This window comes from Lontra canadensis, unplaced genomic scaffold (genome assembly GCF_010015895.1).
Source record: "Lontra canadensis isolate GAN:19392208 unplaced genomic scaffold, GSC_riverotter_1.0 scaffold53, whole genome shotgun sequence".
Lineage (NCBI taxonomy): Eukaryota > Metazoa > Chordata > Mammalia > Carnivora > Mustelidae > Lontra > Lontra canadensis.
The window spans coordinates 13,179,770-13,201,093 of record NW_022631047.1 but is presented as its reverse complement, the minus strand read 5'-3'; the positions used below and the strand labels follow the sequence as shown (position 1 = coordinate 13,201,093).

The following is a 21,324-nucleotide window of genomic DNA, read 5'->3' as shown; positions in this document are numbered from 1 at the left end:
TGGGGCCTCTTCTCTTTAAGGATCCTAAAGAGGGGAAGGAAGGCAAGTGTGGAGAATGGTATGTCTCTTAGAGTGCGTACCTGGAGCAGCCTGTCCTCCCACTCCTCCTGATCCAGATTCTTCTTAGTGTGATCTAGGAAAGAAGAGAGTTATAGGGACCTGCCAACCAGAAGGCCCCAGCCAGGGAAAAAGAACCAACATTTGAACACCATTCCAAGGGGTTTTTGCCCATCATCTCATTTAATTTTGATCGCGATCCTACAAGATAATTGTTCCCCCTTCTTTACAGAGGCTCCAGGAAATGTATGACTTTTCAAAGGTCAAACATACCCAGCTGGCAAATGTTAGAGCAAGGATACGAACTTGGGTCTCTGTTTCCAAAACCCATACTCTTTCCCAATCCTCTGAGCACAAGAAAGAGCGTTCTGGGAAATCTGGAGGCGCAGAACTCTGGGCTGCATATCTGCTCAGTGCAGAACATGGTCCAAACAAGCAGACCTACCCAAATGGCATCTCAGAAAGACAGAGAGACTGGTCCTGGTTCTCCTCACCCCAGGGAAGATCCATCCTGCACCTCGGGACTTCATCTCTTCTGGATTCTGCCCCAATGCCCCAGCTCCATTCCTCCTACCTCTCAGCCAACCCCTCACCATCCAGAATCTGCAACATCTGGGGGATCTTCTTCATCCACAGCTGGCCCACACTTGAGTTGATAACAGGGTGCAAGGAGGTGATAGGATGCAGGGCATGTAGTAGCCTTAGAGAGCTTATCCCAAGCTCCCTTTCACTATAGGACTTCAGGGAAAACACCTGAGAAACGAGAGAAGCAAGCAGGAGGCAGAGAAAGGATTGAAGGGAAGAGAAGGAAGAAAATCAGAACAAACCCACAGAATGGTAGAGCTGAGGCTTAGACCCTTCCTATTCTCCTCCACCTGTGAACTCCGACATGCTCTGCATGGTGCTCTCAAAACGTTGCCTCCTCTCGGAATCCTGGAGACCAAGTCTGCCCCTTGCTCTACTAAGATCCCATCGTAACTTACGGGTTCCTCTAGTAGCATCTATCACACTGCATTCTGGGTGGTTATTCCCAGGCTTGTCTTTCCCACTAAGTCTGTGAACACTTCAAGGGAAGTTCTATACCTTGTCTTTCCAAGTGTCCATAATGTCTAGAACATTCTCAAAGCATTCTTGCTGAGAAAATGAGATCCAGAAAGGCATGCAGACTTGCCCAAGATCAGCAGAGAACAGCTCACCATAAGGCCACACAGGACACAGGTCAGGCCCTCCCCAGCCTCACCCCTTCCTCATCTTCAGGTCTCAGCACTATGGTCCCAATCCTATCCTCCAAGATGTTTGATCATCTCTCCCCAAAGCCCCTATGCTCTTTGACCCTACCCCTTATTCCATGCCTAGCTCAATAGCTTAGTACTCAACTATTTGTGGAATGAGGAGATGGATGGATGGATGGATGGATGGACAGTATTCATCCTCTACATTTATCACTTACCACAAGATGGGTCAGAAGTTTCTGTGGGGAGATGAACTGGGTAGCTAAATTAAAGAGAGAATAAAAGAAGAGGACAGAGTCAGTGTCAGCTCCAGGATGACCAACCTTTAGCCCCTTCTCCCACCCAACAGCCCACCACCCATTCTTCAGGGCAGGAGAAAAAGCAAAGTGGAGAGCGATTATCGGTGCCATTGCTATGGGGATTGTGACATTCTGACTTACCCTAAAAACAGACCATTTTCAGTGTAAGACATACACACACACACACACACACACCCCTTCTACCTGTCAGAATGGCTACCATCGAAGACAAAAAATAAAAAGTATTGGCAAGAATATGGAGAAAAAGGGGACGCCTGGGTGGCTCAGTTGGTTAAGCGGCTGCCTTCACCTCAGGTCGCGATCCCAGCGTCCTGGGATCGAGTCCCACATCGGGCTCCTTGCTCGGCGGGGGCCTGCTTCTCTCTCTGCCTCTGCCTGCCACTCTGTCTGCCTGTGCTCGCTCTCCCTCTCTCTCTCTCTGACTAATAAATAAATGAAATCTTTAAAAAAAAAAAAGAATATGGAGAAAAAGGAACCCTCGTGCCCTGTTGCAGGGAAAACAAACTGGTGCAGCGACTGTGGAAAGCAGTACGGAGTTTCCTCAAAAAACTAAAAATAGAAATCTCATACAATCTAGTAATTCCACACTGGTCATTTACCGAAAGAAAACAAAAACACTAATTTGGAAAGGTACAGGTGCCCTTCTGTTTACTGCAGTCTATTTACTGCAAGAGCCAAGACATGGAAGCAGCCCAAGTGTCCGTCAATAGATGAATGGATCCAGAAGAGGTGGTCTGCACACACAGACAAACACACACAAGGAATATTACTTGGCTATAAAAAGAATATCTTGCCATTTATGACAACTTGGATGGAACTCGAAAATGTTATCCTAGGTAGAAGTTTGACAAAGAAAGACAAATACCGTAGGATTTCACTTATGTGCGGAATCTACAAAACTAAACACATGAACAAACAAAAATAGAAACAGAAAGAGAACCATAAATATGGAGAACAGACAGATGGCGGTCAGAGGGGAGGGATGGGCAAGACAGGTCAAGGGGAGGAAGAGGTACAAACTTTCAATTTTAAAATAAATGTCACGGGGATGAGAAGTACAGAATAGGGAATGTAATGAATAATCTTGTGATGACACTTATGGTGACAGATGGTGACAACACTTATCGTGGTGAGCATACAGTAATGTACAGATTGTCAGATCACTAATATTTTTAAGGATTTTTAAAAAAGATTTTATTTATTTATTTGAGGGGGGAGAGTAGAGAGAGAGAAGAAAAGGGAGAGGCAACCTCCTTGTTGAGCCAAGAACCTGACACGGGGCTCGATCCCAGGACCCTGAGATCATGACCTGTGACAAAGGCAGACACTTAACTGAGTGAGCCACCCAGGAGCCCCCATACAGAACACTGTATGTCACTTATACCACAATAAAATGATTTAAATAGAGAGACAGACTAGGGAAGAAGGGCATTGTCCAGCGGAAGCATGGTAAACAGTTACCACTCATGAGTGTGTCCTATTAGTTTATACCTTGAAAGGCTCTCCCACTATCCTGAGAAGTTCTTATCCAGGCACACATTTTCATGCCTTTCATATTTGAAAATCCTAGGTCTACCTTTTAAATGTCTGCTGTTTACACTGATTATAATCAGGACTCTCTCAACACTGGGAAAGTCATTTGCTACCTCTCCTCCTTTTAAACCCTAACAGAGAATGCTTATTTTCCAAACACACAAACACCCACACACCCCAAGTAATGTGCCGAACAGATAGCCTCACCCCGACTCTGACTCCCCCTGGAACTAGCGGTCAGGGATCGGGTGAGCAAAGAGTGAGGCTCAGAGTCGGGGCAAAGAACTAAGGGTCAGGAACGTCTGTGTACGCGTTACTTTGTAATTAACAACAAAGTTTGTACATCTCTACTCCAGTGTTTCAAGACGAGGAATAGAGGAAAAAGGATCTGTTGGGGTGAGGGCCGGGGGGGGGGGGCTCTTGCCTCTCTTCCAGAAGAATCCCCTTTTCATTCATGTAAAGAGCCAAATGGCATCAAGCTGCTGCCCTAACCCTTTGCCTTCCCCCTCCGTCCAGGCCCAGGCTCACAGCTGTGCTCTCCTGGCCTTCCCAGCAGATCTGCACCCTCTCCCCACACCCATGACCCCTCCAGAGTCCCAGTCCCTCTCCCACCCTCCCCTCCCGCCTGTGGCAGCCTGTTTCACAACTGTCCCCTCTCCACGGTCTCCTTGACCTGTGTACTTACGGCTGAGGTGAAAGCTGCTTAGATAAGGAACCTGGCCCAGGGACCGGGCCTTCAGAGCCATGTTTGTGGCTGTCTTACTCAGCAGCACGAAGGCCAAGGTATTGCTGGGCTGGCAGGCCAAGGTGATCAGTTTGGGCAAGGACACCTGGCAGAAGAGGTGGCAAGGGGATTCGATGTCAAGCTCCAAATCAGTCCCAATCATAAGTTCTCTAACCCTATGGCTTTGTCCTCCTTTCTTGGAGGGGCATTTGAGACCTGTATACACAGCCCCCTCCATCTCATTCATAATCCCCCTTCCCTCTCCCCCTTCTCCTCCTACCCCCTACATGTTGCTAAAACACAACCAAGGTCCTGATGAAAATTACAACAGGAAGGACTTGATTAAATAGAGGGGCTTCTTGAAATGTGGAATTGTGTGACTTGTCATCGCCTTCACAGGGGGGCATTCCGGGGGCAAAAGACATGCTAGCCGTCAGGAGACAGCTTGCCGGGAGGGAGAGGGGGGTGTTTGGGAAGAAGAGTAAATCACAGCTGTCCTTTGCTTCCCACAGCCCCTGACTCAGCTCTGACCCACACAACAACTCGTAGAGTCTCCAAGAATCCTTAGAGGCTGCTAAGAGCGGGCAGAGTGGATAATCGCCTGTCTTTTTTAAAGAGAGAAACTATAGCCTGGAGAGCAATTTACTCGAAATTTTATAGCCAGAAACAGGCTGAGCAAGACCCAGGCTCAGGCCTCCAGGTTTACCACCCAGTGACCCTCTGCTCCACTGAGCCACTTCTCAGAGGAGCCCCAGACACTCGAGTGGGAACAGACAGAGGTGGGGAGGGTAGAAGGGACAGTACAGGGGGTTAGGTGGAGTGGGGGGAAGAGGGGAGACAGAGAGAAGGCAATCTGGGGGTCAGGGTATCTGGGCAGCCAGGAGAGGAGGAGATGAAGGAGCCTCTTTGACCCTAGCTGCTTGTACCATCTGTAGGATTTCGGAACACATTAGTTGGATGTCCTCTTCATTCTGGAATAGGAAAAGATTTAAATCTGAAACCAATGCTAGCGGAGTCTTCTGGTTCAAGGCCTTCCCTGCCTCACTGCTCAGAGTTTTAGACACCAAAGCCCCTTCCCACTGTGCCAACGATTCCCTCTTCTTCTTTCCCTTCTGCTCCCAAACCTGCCCTTCTCTTGCTGCCACCCTCTGTCCCCTCCCTGCCTGGCCCCTGCTCACAGAACAGGCAGACTCGCTGAGCTTGATGACATAGTTGATGACGACATTCCCCTGGGGCATGGCCAAGTAGTTATGCCGGCCCAGCATCTTGATGAAGTTCAGGAGGGCCTTCCGCACCTGTGGGGGGTAGTTTGGGGGGGGGGGGGTCACCTATCACGTGACAAGATAGGAAGGCACATCAGTATGACCCTTCATGTTCCAGGTGAGAACACAGAGGACAAGAGCCTGTGACAGGAGTCTTCAAGGGACTCAGATCTCCCAGCTTCAAGCCCAGTGTGACTCTTCACTGGTCTCTAGGTGATGACAGACAACCCTACTCGACCCTAAAGTTCTAGCCTATTTCAGTTCTTACCATTATCCTGAAGAACTATAAGCACTGAGCTTGCCCAAGCCTTACATAAGATAAGTAATGGACAGAAGTGTTGGGTAGGGAGAAATCAGAGTCCAGGAGAAGTCCCATGTTCTGGCCTTCATAGGGAAAGCCAGAAATGAATCCCACAAGTCCTGAGGGCCCAGCCCTCAAGATCCCAGTCTCTCCATCAACCTTCTGAAGATTTAGGACTTGTTTTTTAGGGATGATGCCATTGTTGTCCACCTGGCCCCAATTCAGACCTGGGAGCAGTATTTGCTGCCTCCAATCCGGGTAGAGGTTGTTAAAAATATGGTGCCACGGACCCCATCCTAGTTATGATGTTTGAGGTCTTCTTTCCCCAAGAAAACTGAATTTTTAGGGGGCAGATTTAGTATGCAGGGTGCCTGGGTGGCTCAGTGGGTTAAAGCCTCTGCCTTTGGCTCAGGTCATGATCCCAGGGTCCTGGGATCAAGCCCCACATCGGACTCTGCTCCGCGGGGAGCCTGCTTCCTCTTCTCTCTCCCTCTGCCTGCCTCTCTGTCTATTTCTGATCTCTGTCTGTCAAATAAATAAATAAAATCTTTAAAAAAAAAAAAAGAATTAGTACTCTTTAGAGCTCTGTGTCCCCACTGACAAGGCTCAGAAAATAGGTAGGAACCACCTGTCCACTTCTCAAATCCTTCTCAGGCTCCGAAGAGCTCACCTGTAACCCATGGGCAGAGTCTGAGGCCAGGGCGGGCTTGGTAAGGGGATGCCTTACCTCTCTCATCCATGAACAGCCTCCCCTCTCCATTTTATACAACTTCAAGGTCTCAAGAAAGCAACTGCCCTCCCGGCCCAAATATTCCGCCTTTCTGCTTACTGGCTTGAGATCGTCCTGAATCATGATGATGACGGAATGCATCACTTCATTCTTCAGTTGCTCTGTCTGGGGCACTAGAGAAAAGACACGCACGCAGCTGGGGATCAGTCTCCTTCCACCTCCTCTGTCGTATTGGGAGGCACAAGACAAACAGACAGGTGGGAGGAATTCCAGGTACTGTCCTGGTCTTCGAGGACCAGATAGAGCGCCCAAAGATTATCTCCACCATCCCTCTGCTTCAAACCAGACTGAAGAGTGACAAAAAACGGGATTTTCATCGAGCTGGCTTTGGAGCCCCAGCTCTTTCCAGTCTCCTACGAATGCCCACGACCCCAGTCAAGCTGTTCCCGCAATCCCCACTGCCCCATACACCACAACCTTTAAAACTATGACAACTGTTCTTCTTGATGTAAATTCCCTCTCCTAACTCACCATTACAATCTCCTTGCCTGCTCCAGAGCCCATCCCATCTCCCGACTGACCCCTTCTCCATATTCCTATTGCAAATAACCATGGTCACATTTGAACAACTTTTCACGTATTATCTTGCATTGTTTCACACTCCGAACACAATAGTGAACTCTTTGAGAGCAGGGACTATGTCTTATTTGAGTATCTGTTTCCAGTGCCTTGCACTCTGCTAGACACAGAGCAAAGGTCTAGCAAACGCTGGATTGGAGTTGAAGCTTGTTCCCCAAGATCATAATCACAGACTAAACCACTACAAAACTCACTGCATATTGGGGAATAGTCTAAGTACCTCGCATCCATTTTCTCATCTAACCTTCATTAAAAAACCCTAAAGGCAGGTACTAGCATTACCTTCATTTTCAGGTGAGGAAATAGAGGCACAGACTAAAAGCAATCTGCCCTGGTCTACACAGCTAATAAGAAGTGAAGCCAAGATTTAAACCTACTGAATTTACTTCGAGTTTACATTAAGTTTAAAACTGTGACTTGAACTATACGTGGGACTGTTTCCCAGACAAAAGAACTCTCACAGGAAAGAAGATCCCCAAGATTAGGCCAATGGCCACTCACCTTCCAGGAACACATCCATGAAAACTTGAAGGGCTGATACTATCTTGGCTGGATCACTGGTTTGCATGGTCTTTTGTATTAAGAATACCACCTGATCATTGTATAACTTGGCTATCAGAAGGGGGCAAATACAAGGGAATCAAGAGTATGTTTAACTAGCGAGTGGTAAATAGAAGTAAATCATGCTTCCAGCAAACCATGATGTCATGAACCAGATAAGTTAGGGTCCTTTAGGCTGGAGAAAAGGAAGAGGATAGGCATCTAGCTAGATGCTTTCCTTGAGCTGGGCTCTGTCCCTCCCCTGCCCCACCATGTGCCCTCCCATAGGTCAGCACGCCTCACATGATCATTAGTGTTGTAATGACAAGATCACCTTTCTAAGCTGGGATTCATTGAAGGAGAAAGGGAAGCCAGCTTCAGGTGAAGGGAGTGGAGCTACGTCTTCGCCCCTCAAGATTCCTTGAATTTCAAGTAAAGCTCACACGGATTACTTTGCATCTCTTCTAGAAGGATGGAAGCCCCTTATGGGAACCTGGGTCCCTGCTCTGGTCCAGGGAGACATGAAGGTTACTCTAAGTGCCCACCCACACAAATACCTGGGGTTAGGGAACTGTGTTAACTTACATAGGATGTAGAAAGCCTTCAGGGCAAGGATATGGTTCCGTGCAGAGTGAGGATCTGACTCCTTGACTGTTTCACTCAGCTGTGGGGAGACCAAGGCCATCAGACCCAGGAGGACTGAAATTAGGGGCCATGGGTGTGGATGGAGGAACCAAGGCACCATGGAAAGTGTGGAGCTTAGCCATAAAGGGGAATAGGAAAACAGACCCAGGAATCCACATTCCCAGCCCCAAAGAGAAGACAGTGGCAGGCAAATTAAACATACAGAAGATAACACCTATTTGCAAAATGTTCAATTACCTTCTTCTTACTCTAGGCTGCAACACAGAGGCCCTGACATTTCCCACAGACATGATGGGGTGCTTTGAACCTCTTGCCCTTTAGCCAGAGATTAGGGGGAGCAACAAAGTTCTGTGACCTTCAAGGAACACACAGAACGTACCCAATTTATCTCATGGAGAATATTCAAGTCTATGCCCAGAATCCAGACATTTATCTATTCCAGGGAAACCTGAGATGTGTATGGTTAAGGTTACCATGTGAAAGACACCTGCCTTTATGGAGGTTGTGACCTGGGCTGTGAGAGCCATCGCCTCCAAAGAAGAGAGAAAAAGCAAGCCCAGGATGCTTCTAGCCCCACAGCACTCACCTGATTGAACAGCATGTCTGTAATATTTTCCAGCTGGGATTCCAAGTTTATACCTCCACAGCCACTAAGAGCCAGAGCATCCACAAGTTGGTAAATACACTGTGTGCATAAAGACAGAGTAAGCATAAGTTAGCCCAGACTTGCCACAGCCTCGGCAGAAATCCTCTGTCCTCACATCTTCTCTTCAAGGATGGGCCAAGTCATCATGGTTTCACACTGCCCTCTTGGATCCTTCCAAAAAAGGCTCAGGGTCTAATTCTTTCATAGCCAAATACAGCCATGACCTGCCCTTCCCCCTGACCCAGTAAACTACACTTACTTCCAAATAATCTCATTACTCCACAGAAAACTTTAGGGAAAGTCAACATTTCGAATATTGGCTGACTTCAAAGGAGCAGGGTAAATTAATCAGAGCCAAAGCAAGAACTGATTCCATGGTTCTACGACTTACAAAATTCTGAAAACTGAGTCTAAAAGACTATGTTTCTACTCTCTGCCTGGTGGTTTCTTTTTTTTTTTTTTTAAGATTTTATTTTTATTTTATTTGACACAGAGAGAGAGATCACAAGTAGGCAGAGAGGCAGGCAGTGAGAGGGAGGGGAAAGCAGACTCCTCGCTGAGCAGACTCCTTGCTGAGCAGAGTCCGACGTGGGATTTGATCCTAGGACCCTGAGATCATGACCTGAGCCGAAGGCAGAGGCTTAACCCACTGAGCCACCCAGGTGCCCCTACCTGGCGGTTTCTTATTATTTTGTGTGTTCTTCTTATCACTGGTATACAAGAGTTCTACAGATAACCTTAGTTTTCACATGTGTAAACATGCCACTTGATTTTCTTAAAACAGGCTTATTAACATCTGATACCAAAAACGATATATATCTAAGGTGTCCAGGGGTGCCTGGGTGGCTCAGTGGGTTAAGCCTCTGCCTTCAGCTCAGGTCATGGTCTCAGGGTCCCGGGATAGAGCCCTGCATCAGGCTGTCGGTTCAGGAGGGAGCCTGCTTCCCCCTCCCCCTCTGCCTGCCTCTCTGCTTACTTGTGATCTCTCTCTCTCTCTCTGTCAAATAAATAAATAAAATATTTTTAAAAAATAAAGTGTAAAGTTTTGATAAATGTATACACTCAGGAAACCACCACAATTAATGTAAGGAACATACCCACCACACCTGAAGTTTCCTCTTAGGTCTTTGTAATTTCTCCTTCCCTCCCCTTCCAGCACCTTTCCTTTCCCCAGGCAAACATTGATCTGCTTTCTGTCATTACAGACCTTCACTTCCTTTTTAAGAAACTGCCAAACCGTTTTCCGAGGTGGTTTGCCAGTTTACATTCTGACAGATGTGTAGTGGCATCTCGTGGTGATTTTAAAGTCCCTCACGTCTATGCAATGTTGAGCAACTATTCCCGTGGTGGCTGTCTTGTCATCCTCATGTCTTCTTTGGTGAAGCAGCTGTTCAAGTTTTTGGTCTGCTTTTTAAATTTTTTTTTTAATGGGTTTTGTGTTTTTCATATATTCTGGGTGTGTGTGTGATTTGCAAATATTTTCTTCCAGTCTGAGGCCTGTCTTTTCATTCTAACAGAACAGAAGTTTCTCACTTTGATGAAGTCCACTTTATTCGTTTTGTTCTTTAATGGATCATGTTTCTGGTTTGTAGCTAAGACATCTTTGCCTACCCCAACTGCACACAAATTACTCCTGTTCTCATCTAGAACTTTGATAATTTTAGGGCTTACATTTAAGTATGAGCCATTTTTTAAAAAATATTTTATTTATTTATTTAACAGACAGAGATCACAGGTAGACAGAGAGGCCGGCAGAGAGAGAGAGGAGGAAGCAGGCTCCCTGCTGAGCAGAGAGCCCAATGCGGGGCTCGATCCCAGGACCCTGGGATCGTGACCTGAGCCGAAGGCAGAGGCTTAACCCACTGAGCCACCCAGGTGCCCCAAGTATGAGACATTTTGAGTTAATTTTTATACATGGTATGAGGTATGGATTGAAGTTTATCTTTTTGTGTATAGATATACAAATGTTCTAGCGCCATTTGTTGAAGAGACTATCTTTTCTCCAAAGAATTGCCTTTCACCTTTGCCAAAAAAATCACTTGGCAGTAAATATGTAGGTCTATTTCCAGAATCTCTATTCAGTTCCATTTATCCATTCATCTGTCTTAATACCAATACTACAGTCTCCATTGCTATAGTTTTATAAGTTGTCATTCTCTAAACTGTTTTTGCTGTATTGGGTCTTTTTCATTTCCATGTGAGTTTTAGAATCAGGTTGTCAATTCCTATTAAATAAAGCCTGCGGGGGGGCCTGGGTAGCTCACTTGGTTGGGTGACTGCCTTTGGCTCAGGTCATGATCTGGGAGTCACAGGATCAAGTCCCACATCGGGCTCGCGGCTCAGCGGGGAAGTCTACTTCTCCCTCTGACTCTCCCTCTCTCATTCTTTCTCTCTCAAATAAATAAATAAATAAAACCAGAAAGAAAACAAGCAAGACTGCTAGGTTCTTTTTTTTTTTTTTTAAGATTTTTTTTTTTTTAATTTATTTGACAGACAGAGATCACAAGTAGGCAGAGAGGCAGGCAGAGAGAGAGGAGGAAGCAGGCTCCCTGCTGAGCAGAGAGCCCGATGCGATGCGGGGCTCGATCCCAGGACCCTGGGATCATGACCTGAGTCGAAGGCAGAGGCTTTAACCCACTGAGCCACCCAGGAGCCCCATTTTTTTGTTTTGTTTTGTTTTGTTTTGTTTTAAAGTAGGCTCCACACCCAGTGTGGAGCATAATATGGGGACTCTGAACTGACTGACCAACCCAGGCGCCACAAGACTGCTAGGATTTTGGTTAGGCTTGCAATGAATCTGGGGCACCCACCTGGATCAGTCAGTGGAACAGGTGAGACTCTTGATCCCAGGGTTGTAAGTACAAGCAAGCATCATGTTGGGTGTAGAGATTTTTTTTTTTAAGATTTTATTTTTATTTTATTTGACAGAGAGAGAGAGATCACAAGTAGGCAGAGAGGCAGGCAGAGAGAGAGAGGGGGAAGCAGGCTCCCCGCTGAGCAGAGAGTCCGACATGGTTTTGACCCTAGGACCCTGAGATTGTGACCTGATATCAGGGTCCTAGAAAAAAATAGAGACCTGAGATCAGCTCATGATCTCAGGGTTCTGGGATTGAGCCCTGCATCGGGCTCTCTGCTCAGCAGGGAGCCTGCTTCCCCTTCTCTCTCCACTGCCTCTCTGCCTGCTTGTGATCTCTGTCTGTCAAATAAATAAATAATATCTTTTTAAAAAATGGCTCATACTTAAATGTAGACCCTAAAATTATCAAAGTTCTACATGAAAACAGGAGAAAATGTTTTTAAAAATGTTTTTTTAAATGATATTTTTAAAAAAGAGGATTGCAGTGAATCTAGATCAACTTGGGAAGAACTGATAACTTATTAATATTGAATCTTCCGGCCCCTGAATACTGCACATGTTTCTGTTTACTTAAGTCTTCTTTAATTTCCTCTAGCAATGATTAGTAGTTTCCAGTGTACAGGTATTACCTTTTTTCAGATTTATTCATGAGTATTTCATATTTTTATACAAATAATCATGTTGCCTGTGAATAAAGACAACCGTACTTCCTTTCCAATCTGTGCGCTAATAGGGTCAAGTTGTTTGATAGTCCTCAGATCTTCTGTACACTTTCTGATCATCTACTTGTTCTATCAATTGTTGAAAGAGGGATGTTGAAATCTGATTGTAATTACGGGTTTTTCTGTTTCTCCTTGCAGTTCTACTGGTTTTTGCTTTATGTAGTTTTAAAGCTCTGTTATAATAACAGACACATAGTAACAGGTACATAAACATTTAGAATTGTTAGGTGCTGTTGATAATTGATGCTTTCATCATTATGAAATGACATTTCTTAATACATGATGATATTCTTTGCTCTGCAATCTACTTTATCTGATATTAATACTGCAGAAACAGCTTTTTTCCATAAATGTTAACATGGTACAGCCATAACTTGTTTTATTGCTTCACTTTATTATGCTTTGGAAGGTTTTTTTTGTTTGTTTGTTTGTTTGTTTGTTTTATAAATTTAGGGTTTGTAGTGACCCTATATCGAGCAAGTCTGTCTGCACCATTTTCCCAACAGCATTTGTTGACTTTCTGTGTCACATTTTGGTAGTTCTTATAATATTTGAAATTTTTTCACTGTTATTATTTTTGCAATGGTGATATGTGATCACTGATTATAACTCACTAAGGTCTCCAATGATGCTATCTTTTAGCGATAAAGTATTTTTAAAGCACCTATATTGTATTTTAGATAAATGTTATTGCATGCTATACTACAGCGTAGTGTAAATAAAAGTTTTATATGCACTGGGAAACCAAAAAATTCATTTTACTTGCTTTACTGCAATATTCATTTTATTGCAGTAGTCTAGAACCAAACCTGTAATACCTCCAAGATATGCCTAAATATTTTTATTTATCCTTTTAATCCATTTGTATCTTTATCTTTGAAGTTCATTTCCTATAGGAAATATAGGATGTAGGTGGATATTGTTTTTTTAATCCATCTGACGATCTCTGCCTTTAATTGGGGTATTTAGACCACTTATATATAATATGATTATCTATTTATTTACTTATTTATTAATTATGGTTAGACTTAAATCTATCATCTTGCTATTTGTTTCCTACTAGTCCTAATTCTTTGTTCTCCTGTCCGTCTAGCTCTGCCTTCAAATTAATTGAATATTTTTTATAATTCCATTTGATATCCTTTGTTGGCCTATTAGCCATAACTCTTTGTTATTTTAGTGGTTGCTATACAGGGTTTGTAGCATACATTTTTTAAAAAGATTTTATTTATTTATTCGTCAGAGAGAGAGACAGTGTGTACAAGCAAAGGGAGCAGCAGGAAGAGAGAAAAGCAGTCTCCCCACTGAGCAAGGAGCCTGATGCACGACTCAATCCCAGGACTCTGGGATCATGAACTGAGCTGAAGGCTGGCACTCAAAGGACTGAGCCACCCAGGTGTCCCTATAGCACACATTTTTAATTTATCCCAGTCAATCTTCAAGTGATATTATACTACTTTACGTACACTAAGTATAGGTATACTAATACTACACTTTGTGCTATTGTCGTCATAAATTTTACTTCTACATACAACAAATTCCACACTACATTGTTATGTTTGTTAAAATAGTTACCTTATAGATTTTTTAAATAAGAAAAAATATATTCGCTCACATAATTACCATTTCTAATGGTTTTCTTCATTCTTTTGTATAAATCCATATTTCCATCTGGTATCATTTTCCTTCTGCCTGAAGGACTTTAACATTTCTTATAATATGGGTCTACTGGAGATGAATTCTTTCAGCTTTTTTTAATGTGTGAAAATGTTTTTTTCTCTTAGTCTGAAAGATATTACCACTAAGCATAGAATTCTAGGATATAGTGTTTTTCTTTCAGTACCTTGAATTCTACTATGTTTTCATTTGCATTGTTTCCAATTAGAATCTTTATTCCTCTCTTTGAAACATGATTTTTTAATTGTTTCATTTTTTTGTTTTTACTTTCTGCCTTTAAGATTTTCTCTTTTCCACTGGTTTTGAGAAATTTGAATATAACAGGTTTGGTGTGGTTTTATGTTTCTTGTGTTTGGGGTTCACTTACTGCCTTGGAACTGTGAATTTATCACTTTCTTCAGATTTAGAAAATTCTCAACCACGATTTCTTCAAATATTTTTCTGTCTTTCCCCTTTTTGGTGGAACTCCAACTGAACATAAATTAGCCTGCTTGAATTTGTCCATATCTCACTGAAGCTTCCTCCTTCTCCTCCTTCTCCCCCTTTTCTCCCTCCTCCTCCTCCTTCTACTTCTTTTTATCTTTGTGTTTCATTCTGTATAGTTTTTATTGCTATGTCTTCAAGTTAATCAATCTTTTCCAATCTAGCTTTCAAACCTACAGAATACAGTTATAATACCTGTTTTAGTGTCCTTGTCTACCATTTCTGTGTGAGTTCTGGGTCAGTTTTGATTGATTTTTCTCCCTATTATACATCATAATTTCTTGCATCTTTGTGTGTCTGGTGATTTTTTATTTAACGCCACTCATTGTGAATTAACCTTATTAAGTACTGGGTATTTTTGTATTCTTATATTCTTGAATTTCTTCTGGGATGCAGTTACTTGGAAATAGTTTGATTGTGTGGGGGAGGGTCTTGCTTTTAAAATGTGTTAGACCAAAACAGCATTCAGCCTGCTCTTAATTTTGCCCCACCTTCTCAGTGCTCTACCCAATGCCTGTGAGTTATGAAGTTTTCAAGCTGGTTGGTGTGAACAGGTACTATTCCTGGCACCGTGTGAATTCTGGCTACTGTTCTCTCAATTCTTTGTTCTTTTTCTCACCTGAAACAGTTTCCTCATATTCACAGACTGTTTAATATTCTGCTCTGTAAACTCTAGCTGCATTGGTCTCCCTGGATTCTCACCACCATCTTGTCACCTCAGGAAGTCCACTAGACTTTTCCTGGGTTTTCTTTCCCTATGCCACGACCTGGAAACTCTCTTAAGAAAATTAGCTGGGACAATAAGAGGGCTCACCTCATTTTTTTCCTGACTGTCAGGAATCACTGTTCTTTGTTGCCTCCTATCCAATGTCTTAAAAACCATTATTTCATATACTTTGTCTAGCTTTTAGTTGTTTCAGGCAAGAGAGTAAATCTGCCCCAGTTACTCCATCTTTACCAGAAGCAGAAATCTCTCCACTGGATTTTGGATATTCAACATTTCTTCCTTTCCTTCCCCTACCTGATGGATTCCCATTATAGGGCCAGTTTGCTTAACTAGGGCTGGTTAGTGCTGGTTGATGTCCAACCAAAATTATATTATAGGCTGATAAATATCTTGATTCTCAATCACCATGCCCTGGAGTGAGAGAGGAGGAAGAAGGAGAAGGGAAAAGGGAGTAGTCAAAACATTTCCACTGTCGGCCAAGATGGAATGGGGTGGAATCAACACATGAACAATCTGCGGACTAGTAGTTGGGGAAAAAATCTCATCCTCCAATTGACTAATTGACTACATAGAGCAAACCTTTGTTCCAAATTCACAGACCTTACCCTAGGCAACATGCAGACACATGCCAGGGGGGAGATCAAACAAGAGATTGTGTGCGTGGTCCACTAATCAGCAAAACTCAGAGTAGCTAAGTGAGAAAGTTCATCTCTTTCTATAACAAGGGAAGTGCATTTGAGGTTGTGGTGTAACGGTAGACTGCAAACCGTAGTCCCTGGAAACTCGATGCTAATGAGTGTTGCACTCAAAAAAAAAAAATTCTCATCTTGGAAATTCACAAATGTACATTAGCATATTTAGCAACCCTGAAAAATAGGCCTCTCAGATGCCTATTCTGAGGTGCATAATTAACCAATATCTCCAGCTGTCATGCTCTAAAATCCATCAGTGTGTTAAAACTGAAACCAGATTTCCACAGGTTTCTTCAAGCCAATGACTGAATATGGCAAGTCCACTAAGGCAGGCCTACTCCTTCAAGATGTGGGACTTTTCTGATGGGTGGCTTTGGTTCAGGGACTCCCTGTTGGCCTTACTGAAACTTTTTTAGAACCACATTGTCATCTAAGGCCTTCCTCACTTTTTCCCTCCTTCCTTTTCCTCCCTCCTTTCCCTTCTCCTTGCCAAGGTTCAGACATACATCGCCGTCTGAGCGCTCCCAGCCTCCTCTGGCTCCCTCCCTGTTTTCCCTCACAGATGTTCCTCCAATAAATCTCCTGCAACTCTAACACCATGTTGGTGTTTGCTTTTTGGAGGACAAGACTAGCCTGTGTATTGAAGGCTCTAAGAAAATTCTACATTTAAGATACTAATTTTAACTCAGTATTTCCCACCCATTTTGCCAAATAGCACAGCTTATTTTTGTGAAATACCCATTAAAAGTTGGATGGAACTTGGTTGGAGGAATGCCACTGAAATGGAAGGACTAAAACAACAAACAGAAATTTTTGGTTCCAGTACTCGGTCCTCTGCTCCTAAAAATACTTAACATTAGTATAACAATTCTAAGGTAGGCAGAATTCTGTGATGGCCTCCCAAATTTCAGGCCCCCTTTCCCAGTTATTGAATCAAGCAGTAATCTAGGTGTTGATATGAAGGGATTTTCACAGATGTAATTAAGGTCCCACATTAGTTGACCTTAAAACAGATTATCCAGGTGGGCTTGGTCTCTCTCATGAGCCATTTAAGTCTGAATCTAGAGGTCAGAGACAGGAAAGTCAGAGAGATTCAAAGGGCTATGCAACAAATTCAACAAATGTGCAGAGTGGAATTCCAACAAAACCTTATTTTACAGAAACAAGCTTCAGGCTGGATTTGGCCTGTGGGCCATGCTTTGCCAACCCTAGCATTAATTACTCAATAAATGTGGAAAGCAAAAACTAATTAAATTATCCTCTCACCCCATTCCAATCACCTGGGAAATGTAGAAAGGTGTCACTTTTGCAGATACCAAAGTCATAAACCATCGGGTTAACCGGTTCACTTGGTTCTTGAGTTTGGAGGATGGCATGAGGAAGAAGAGGTGACCGATTATCACCATAGCTTGCTCTGTCACCTGTGTCCAAGGAGACAAAACAAACTTGCCTCAGCTCAGGGATGAAGACAAGACAATCCCTTAGGGGCTTTTCCTTATTCATCTTTGTATCCCCAGGGCCTAGCACAGTGCCTGGCTAATAACAGTAATCAGTAAATTTAAGTTGCTTAATTGTGTATTTAACAAATAGGGAGCTGGACAGTGGCATTTTCTGACATACCCTTTTCTGGAGAAAGGGAGGCAGAGCCTAAGGAAAGTCACCCTGCTCTTTTGGAAGAGCCATTAAAGTTATCCTTCCACCATTAAATAGACAGACATGGCCCTGCCCCATCTTTGGCTCAAGAGTTACTCCTCCAGCCATCCATTCAACCCCACTACCTCCAAATCCCACCTTGTTGTTGGTCTTTAGGGACCAACGATTGAAGAGAAGCCTGAGGGTGAGATAAGCCTTGAAGGACACGGCCTCTTTTGTGATGTCCATTATTTCATCATCTGTAGTGGATAAATCCATGTGTTTCCGGGCACTGATGACCAATCCTTTGAGCACTGTGAGGAATGCAGGGAATATGAGCTGCCCATCACCTTTCCCTTCCCATAATGGGAAACAGACACACACGTGGGCACAGTCGTCTTATCTCCAACCCCAGAAGTGTTTCTGGGGTCCTATACTGGGAAACACCAACCCATTCACCACCACCCCAACTATTTTTCCTTTGTGACCACACCTGGAACACCCAGCAGGGGAAGGAAAAGTGGTTGAGGGTATCAACGCCCATAGCATCCCTATCAAGCTTGGTCCTTGCCCCAATCCAGGCCAAGTAGTCAGATGCAGAAGAGCAGCTGTTCACACCTGGTCTCCTCTCAGTCATTTCCTGGCCCTCCACAGCCTTCTTGGATCCCAACTTAGAGGGACCAGTCTCTTTATTTGCCCTTCTTTCCTCCCTCCCTGATTCCAACAGTCTTCCCCAGACCCTCCTGACCCTTACCATGACATATTGCCAACATGTCATCCTCTGTTTGGGCCATCCTCAGGAGGCGCAGGATATATTCCCATGTGACCCCAACGTATGAAGCTGCATCTAAGAGGGAAAGTACAAGAAAGACATCCCTATCCCAGGGAGGGGAACATCCTGGCCTTAGTGAAGGAAACTTTATAGACTGGAGGCCAGGAGACCCGGGTTCTGATCCTGGTTCTACCTCCAGAGTCTGGGCAACCCTGAACCAGTTACTCAATTTATCTGAGTTTCAGCTTCTTTAACTGTTAAATAGGAGTACAGTTCCTGATGTGACCACTGCACAGGGATGCTGGGAGGATCAAGCTCGATAATGGATATTAGCTTAGCACAGAAATGCAAGTTATTAGGACAGCCTACACATGAACACTCCTTTCCAAAAACCCTTGGGAAATAGAGAGCTATGCTGTCTGAGATGGATGTGAAGACATTTGCCCTGATTAGATCAAGCGACATGTTTCCAGCTTCTGTTGCTGTGTCTGTGCTCGCTGGGTCATGCCTTGTCATTTTGAGCCTAATGCTCAGAAGGCAAACTTACTCCCCCCAGACTCTCTTTCCCCCAGTTCCAAGTGGTAGAGAAAAGGTCACTAGTCCTGTGACTTGATTGCCTTTTCACACTTTGCGATAGAGGGGAGCAGAATGGGTAAGCGAGCCACCACCATCACCAGGAGCCACTAGGGCAGAGACTGAATGGTGAGTCTCTGCCTCTTCCTGCCTACTCTATTAACTTCCAAGCCTCTAAACAAATTCAACACTGCAGGTTCCCTTAAGTAAAGCCCTCCTTGCTTCCTCCTTGCCCCTACCCACCACTGCTGAATGGGGGCTTTCTATTCTGCCTTCTCTCTTCACCTGGAGTCTTCTTTCCAACTCTGTGGGTCTCCCATGCCCTAATACAGCCTATCATGCCATTCTTGGTCTCCAGAAACTCCCTCCTGAGTTCCCAGGAGCCCAGTAGGGATCCTAGTTTGTTCTCCCACCTACACATACACACCCATGACTGACATAAGTGGAGATGTCCAATGAGAGAAATCAGGAGTATAAAGCTGATCTAGAGCATATACAATGTCTCCACCCCCTGCTGCCCCTGTCCTCTTCTCAGACTAACTCAGGCTATACCCTGGCGGTGGATGAGTCTTCCCACTGCAGTCAGGAGGCAATTTGGGGGCAAGGTGTTGTGCCATCTGTCCCACAGCTTGAAGATGACTATTCCTGGAGACTGGAACCCCAGAGCCATTAGGACCGTAGTACACAACTCTTCCAGTTCTCCCTCCGGCTTCTGGAAAAGAAAGATTAACTATTAAAAGGCTAATCCCCAAGATGAGTCCCGTAGTTTCTGAGAATCAGCTTTGGCCAATAAGTGATTCTCTTCCATCTAGAAGGCAAGAACTCCCCTACCACCCCATCCAACAAATGCCTTCCCAGTGATGGAGGGCAAGAGCTTCCTAGAGCATGCAAAGAACAGGTAGACAAAAAATCTGTAAAGTCTCTGTGTTGGGGGCAGGGGGTTTGTGGGGATTGAAGATTTCAGAGCAGAGAAATTCCCCTACAGCACCTAGGGAATCATCAGGAAGGTGGGTAGATTATGGAAGCAACTTTGGAAATCTCTGGCAGGTCAAGAATCTTGATCAGAAGACAGGCATGCCAAGGAAGGCAGGTAAACCAGAAGAAAGATAATTCATAGGTAACCAAGAAAATAAGAAACGAGATTAACCAGTGTCAGGAACGTGCATGTAAAGTACGTGGGTAGATGGATAGGTAGACATTATGAATGTTCAGTCTAGAGGTGGGCCGGCACATGGGTAAGTGGATTTGAAAGACAGTGAGATGATTAGTTGAATTGCAGTAACAAAGCTGACAGACAGTCTGAAAACCAGGTCAGACTTGGAGCCCAATAGCCCAAATCCTTCCCCCCTTTCCATCTCCCTTCTCCTGCCTCACCACTTTGCTTCACTGCTGTAGCTTGCAATTCTGTCTAGGTCATGGTCCTTGAGATATGCTCAGAGTACTAGGTACGGACTCCAGCAAACTGTTTAGAAATGAGACACTCACATCCCAGATCCCAGTTGGTTTCCAAGTGTCATCATCCGCCAGAAAGAACTCCTGGGCTCAGACCTGCTGTTTTCTTCCCCCAAAGTCCCCAGCCCAGAGGCACAGGCTCCTCACCGTGGTCCTCAGGTAGTCAACGAAGATATCGGTCACCTTCTGGCATAGTGGAGGTACCATCTTGTTGTTTAGGATTTTAACTTTCAGCGACTTGAGAGTTTTAAAGACATTATCTGTTGACAACTACAGGAGAGAAGGGACTCAGGAAGAAAGGAAGGTTGAAGGGTAAAGATAATAAAGAGAATAAGGGCCCCTGGTAGAGAAAGGAAGAGGAGGAGTGAATCCAGGAAGAGGGTTAAAGCTGGATCAGGGATTGAGGGGATGGAGGGAATATGGGTCAGACTAGGGACACGGGAATCAGACCTGGAGCTATGATGGCCTGGACCAAGTAGTGCTCTGCTAACTGGAGATGTCTCCTACTCTCCTGGCACAACAGGTATGTACCCAACAAGCTACCTGGATAGAAATGGTCCTGTGCTGGTTGGAGCCAGTAAAATGTCTGAGATGTCCTCACCTGATCAGCAGATTGGAGTACCTCCATAATGTCCTCAATGTTCTTTTCTGAGGTATCCCATTCCTGGTTCCTCTCAGTGATCTCTGAGGAATGTATCATAGCTATAAACATCTCTGTAAGAAGTAAAGAGCGTGAACTGGGGGAGTTGTTTCTCTCTTGCTACAGGTGGGTATTTCATCAGAGGGGGATACCATGCTACAAAGAAAAACATACAAGGCGCACTGGGTGGTTCAGTGGGTTAAGCCTCTGCCTTCAGCTCAGGTCATGATCTCAGGGTCCTGGGATGGAGCCCCGAATCGGGCTCTCTGCTCAATGGGGGGCCTGCTTCCCCCCGCCCCCGCCTGCCCTCTGCCTACTTGTGATCTCTGTCAAATAAATAAATAAAATCTTTTAAAAAAACATACAAAGAATATTAAGAATCAGAAGACACAAGTTTGGGTTCTGACTCAGAGTCTGCCCCCCACTAGCAATATATCTTTAGGCAAATTACCTAACTCCCAGAGACTC

At 44.4% G+C, this 21,324-nt stretch overlaps 1 protein-coding gene across 1 annotated transcript in view; it reads right to left on the bottom strand.

Annotated features, from left to right (window-relative positions):
• The window catches only part of LOC116877835 (maestro heat-like repeat-containing protein family member 1), a 55,337-nt gene extending 34,414 nt beyond the window's left edge, over positions 1-20,923 (bottom strand). Inside the window, 15 exon segments of the mRNA XM_032874879.1 lie at positions 81-133; positions 651-810; positions 1,508-1,551; positions 3,828-3,972; positions 4,793-4,837; positions 6,259-6,332; positions 7,300-7,410; positions 7,924-8,002; positions 8,570-8,668; positions 17,068-17,208; positions 17,579-17,733; positions 18,174-18,266; positions 19,317-19,476; positions 20,364-20,486; positions 20,818-20,923. Of these exon segments, the coding sequence (XP_032730770.1) occupies positions 81-133; positions 651-810; positions 1,508-1,551; positions 3,828-3,972; positions 4,793-4,837; positions 6,259-6,332; positions 7,300-7,410; positions 7,924-8,002; positions 8,570-8,668; positions 17,068-17,208; positions 17,579-17,733; positions 18,174-18,266; positions 19,317-19,476; positions 20,364-20,486; positions 20,818-20,916 (1,581 nt within the window). The 5' untranslated portion in view covers positions 20,917-20,923.
• Positions 20,924-21,324: the final 401 nt, after the last annotated feature.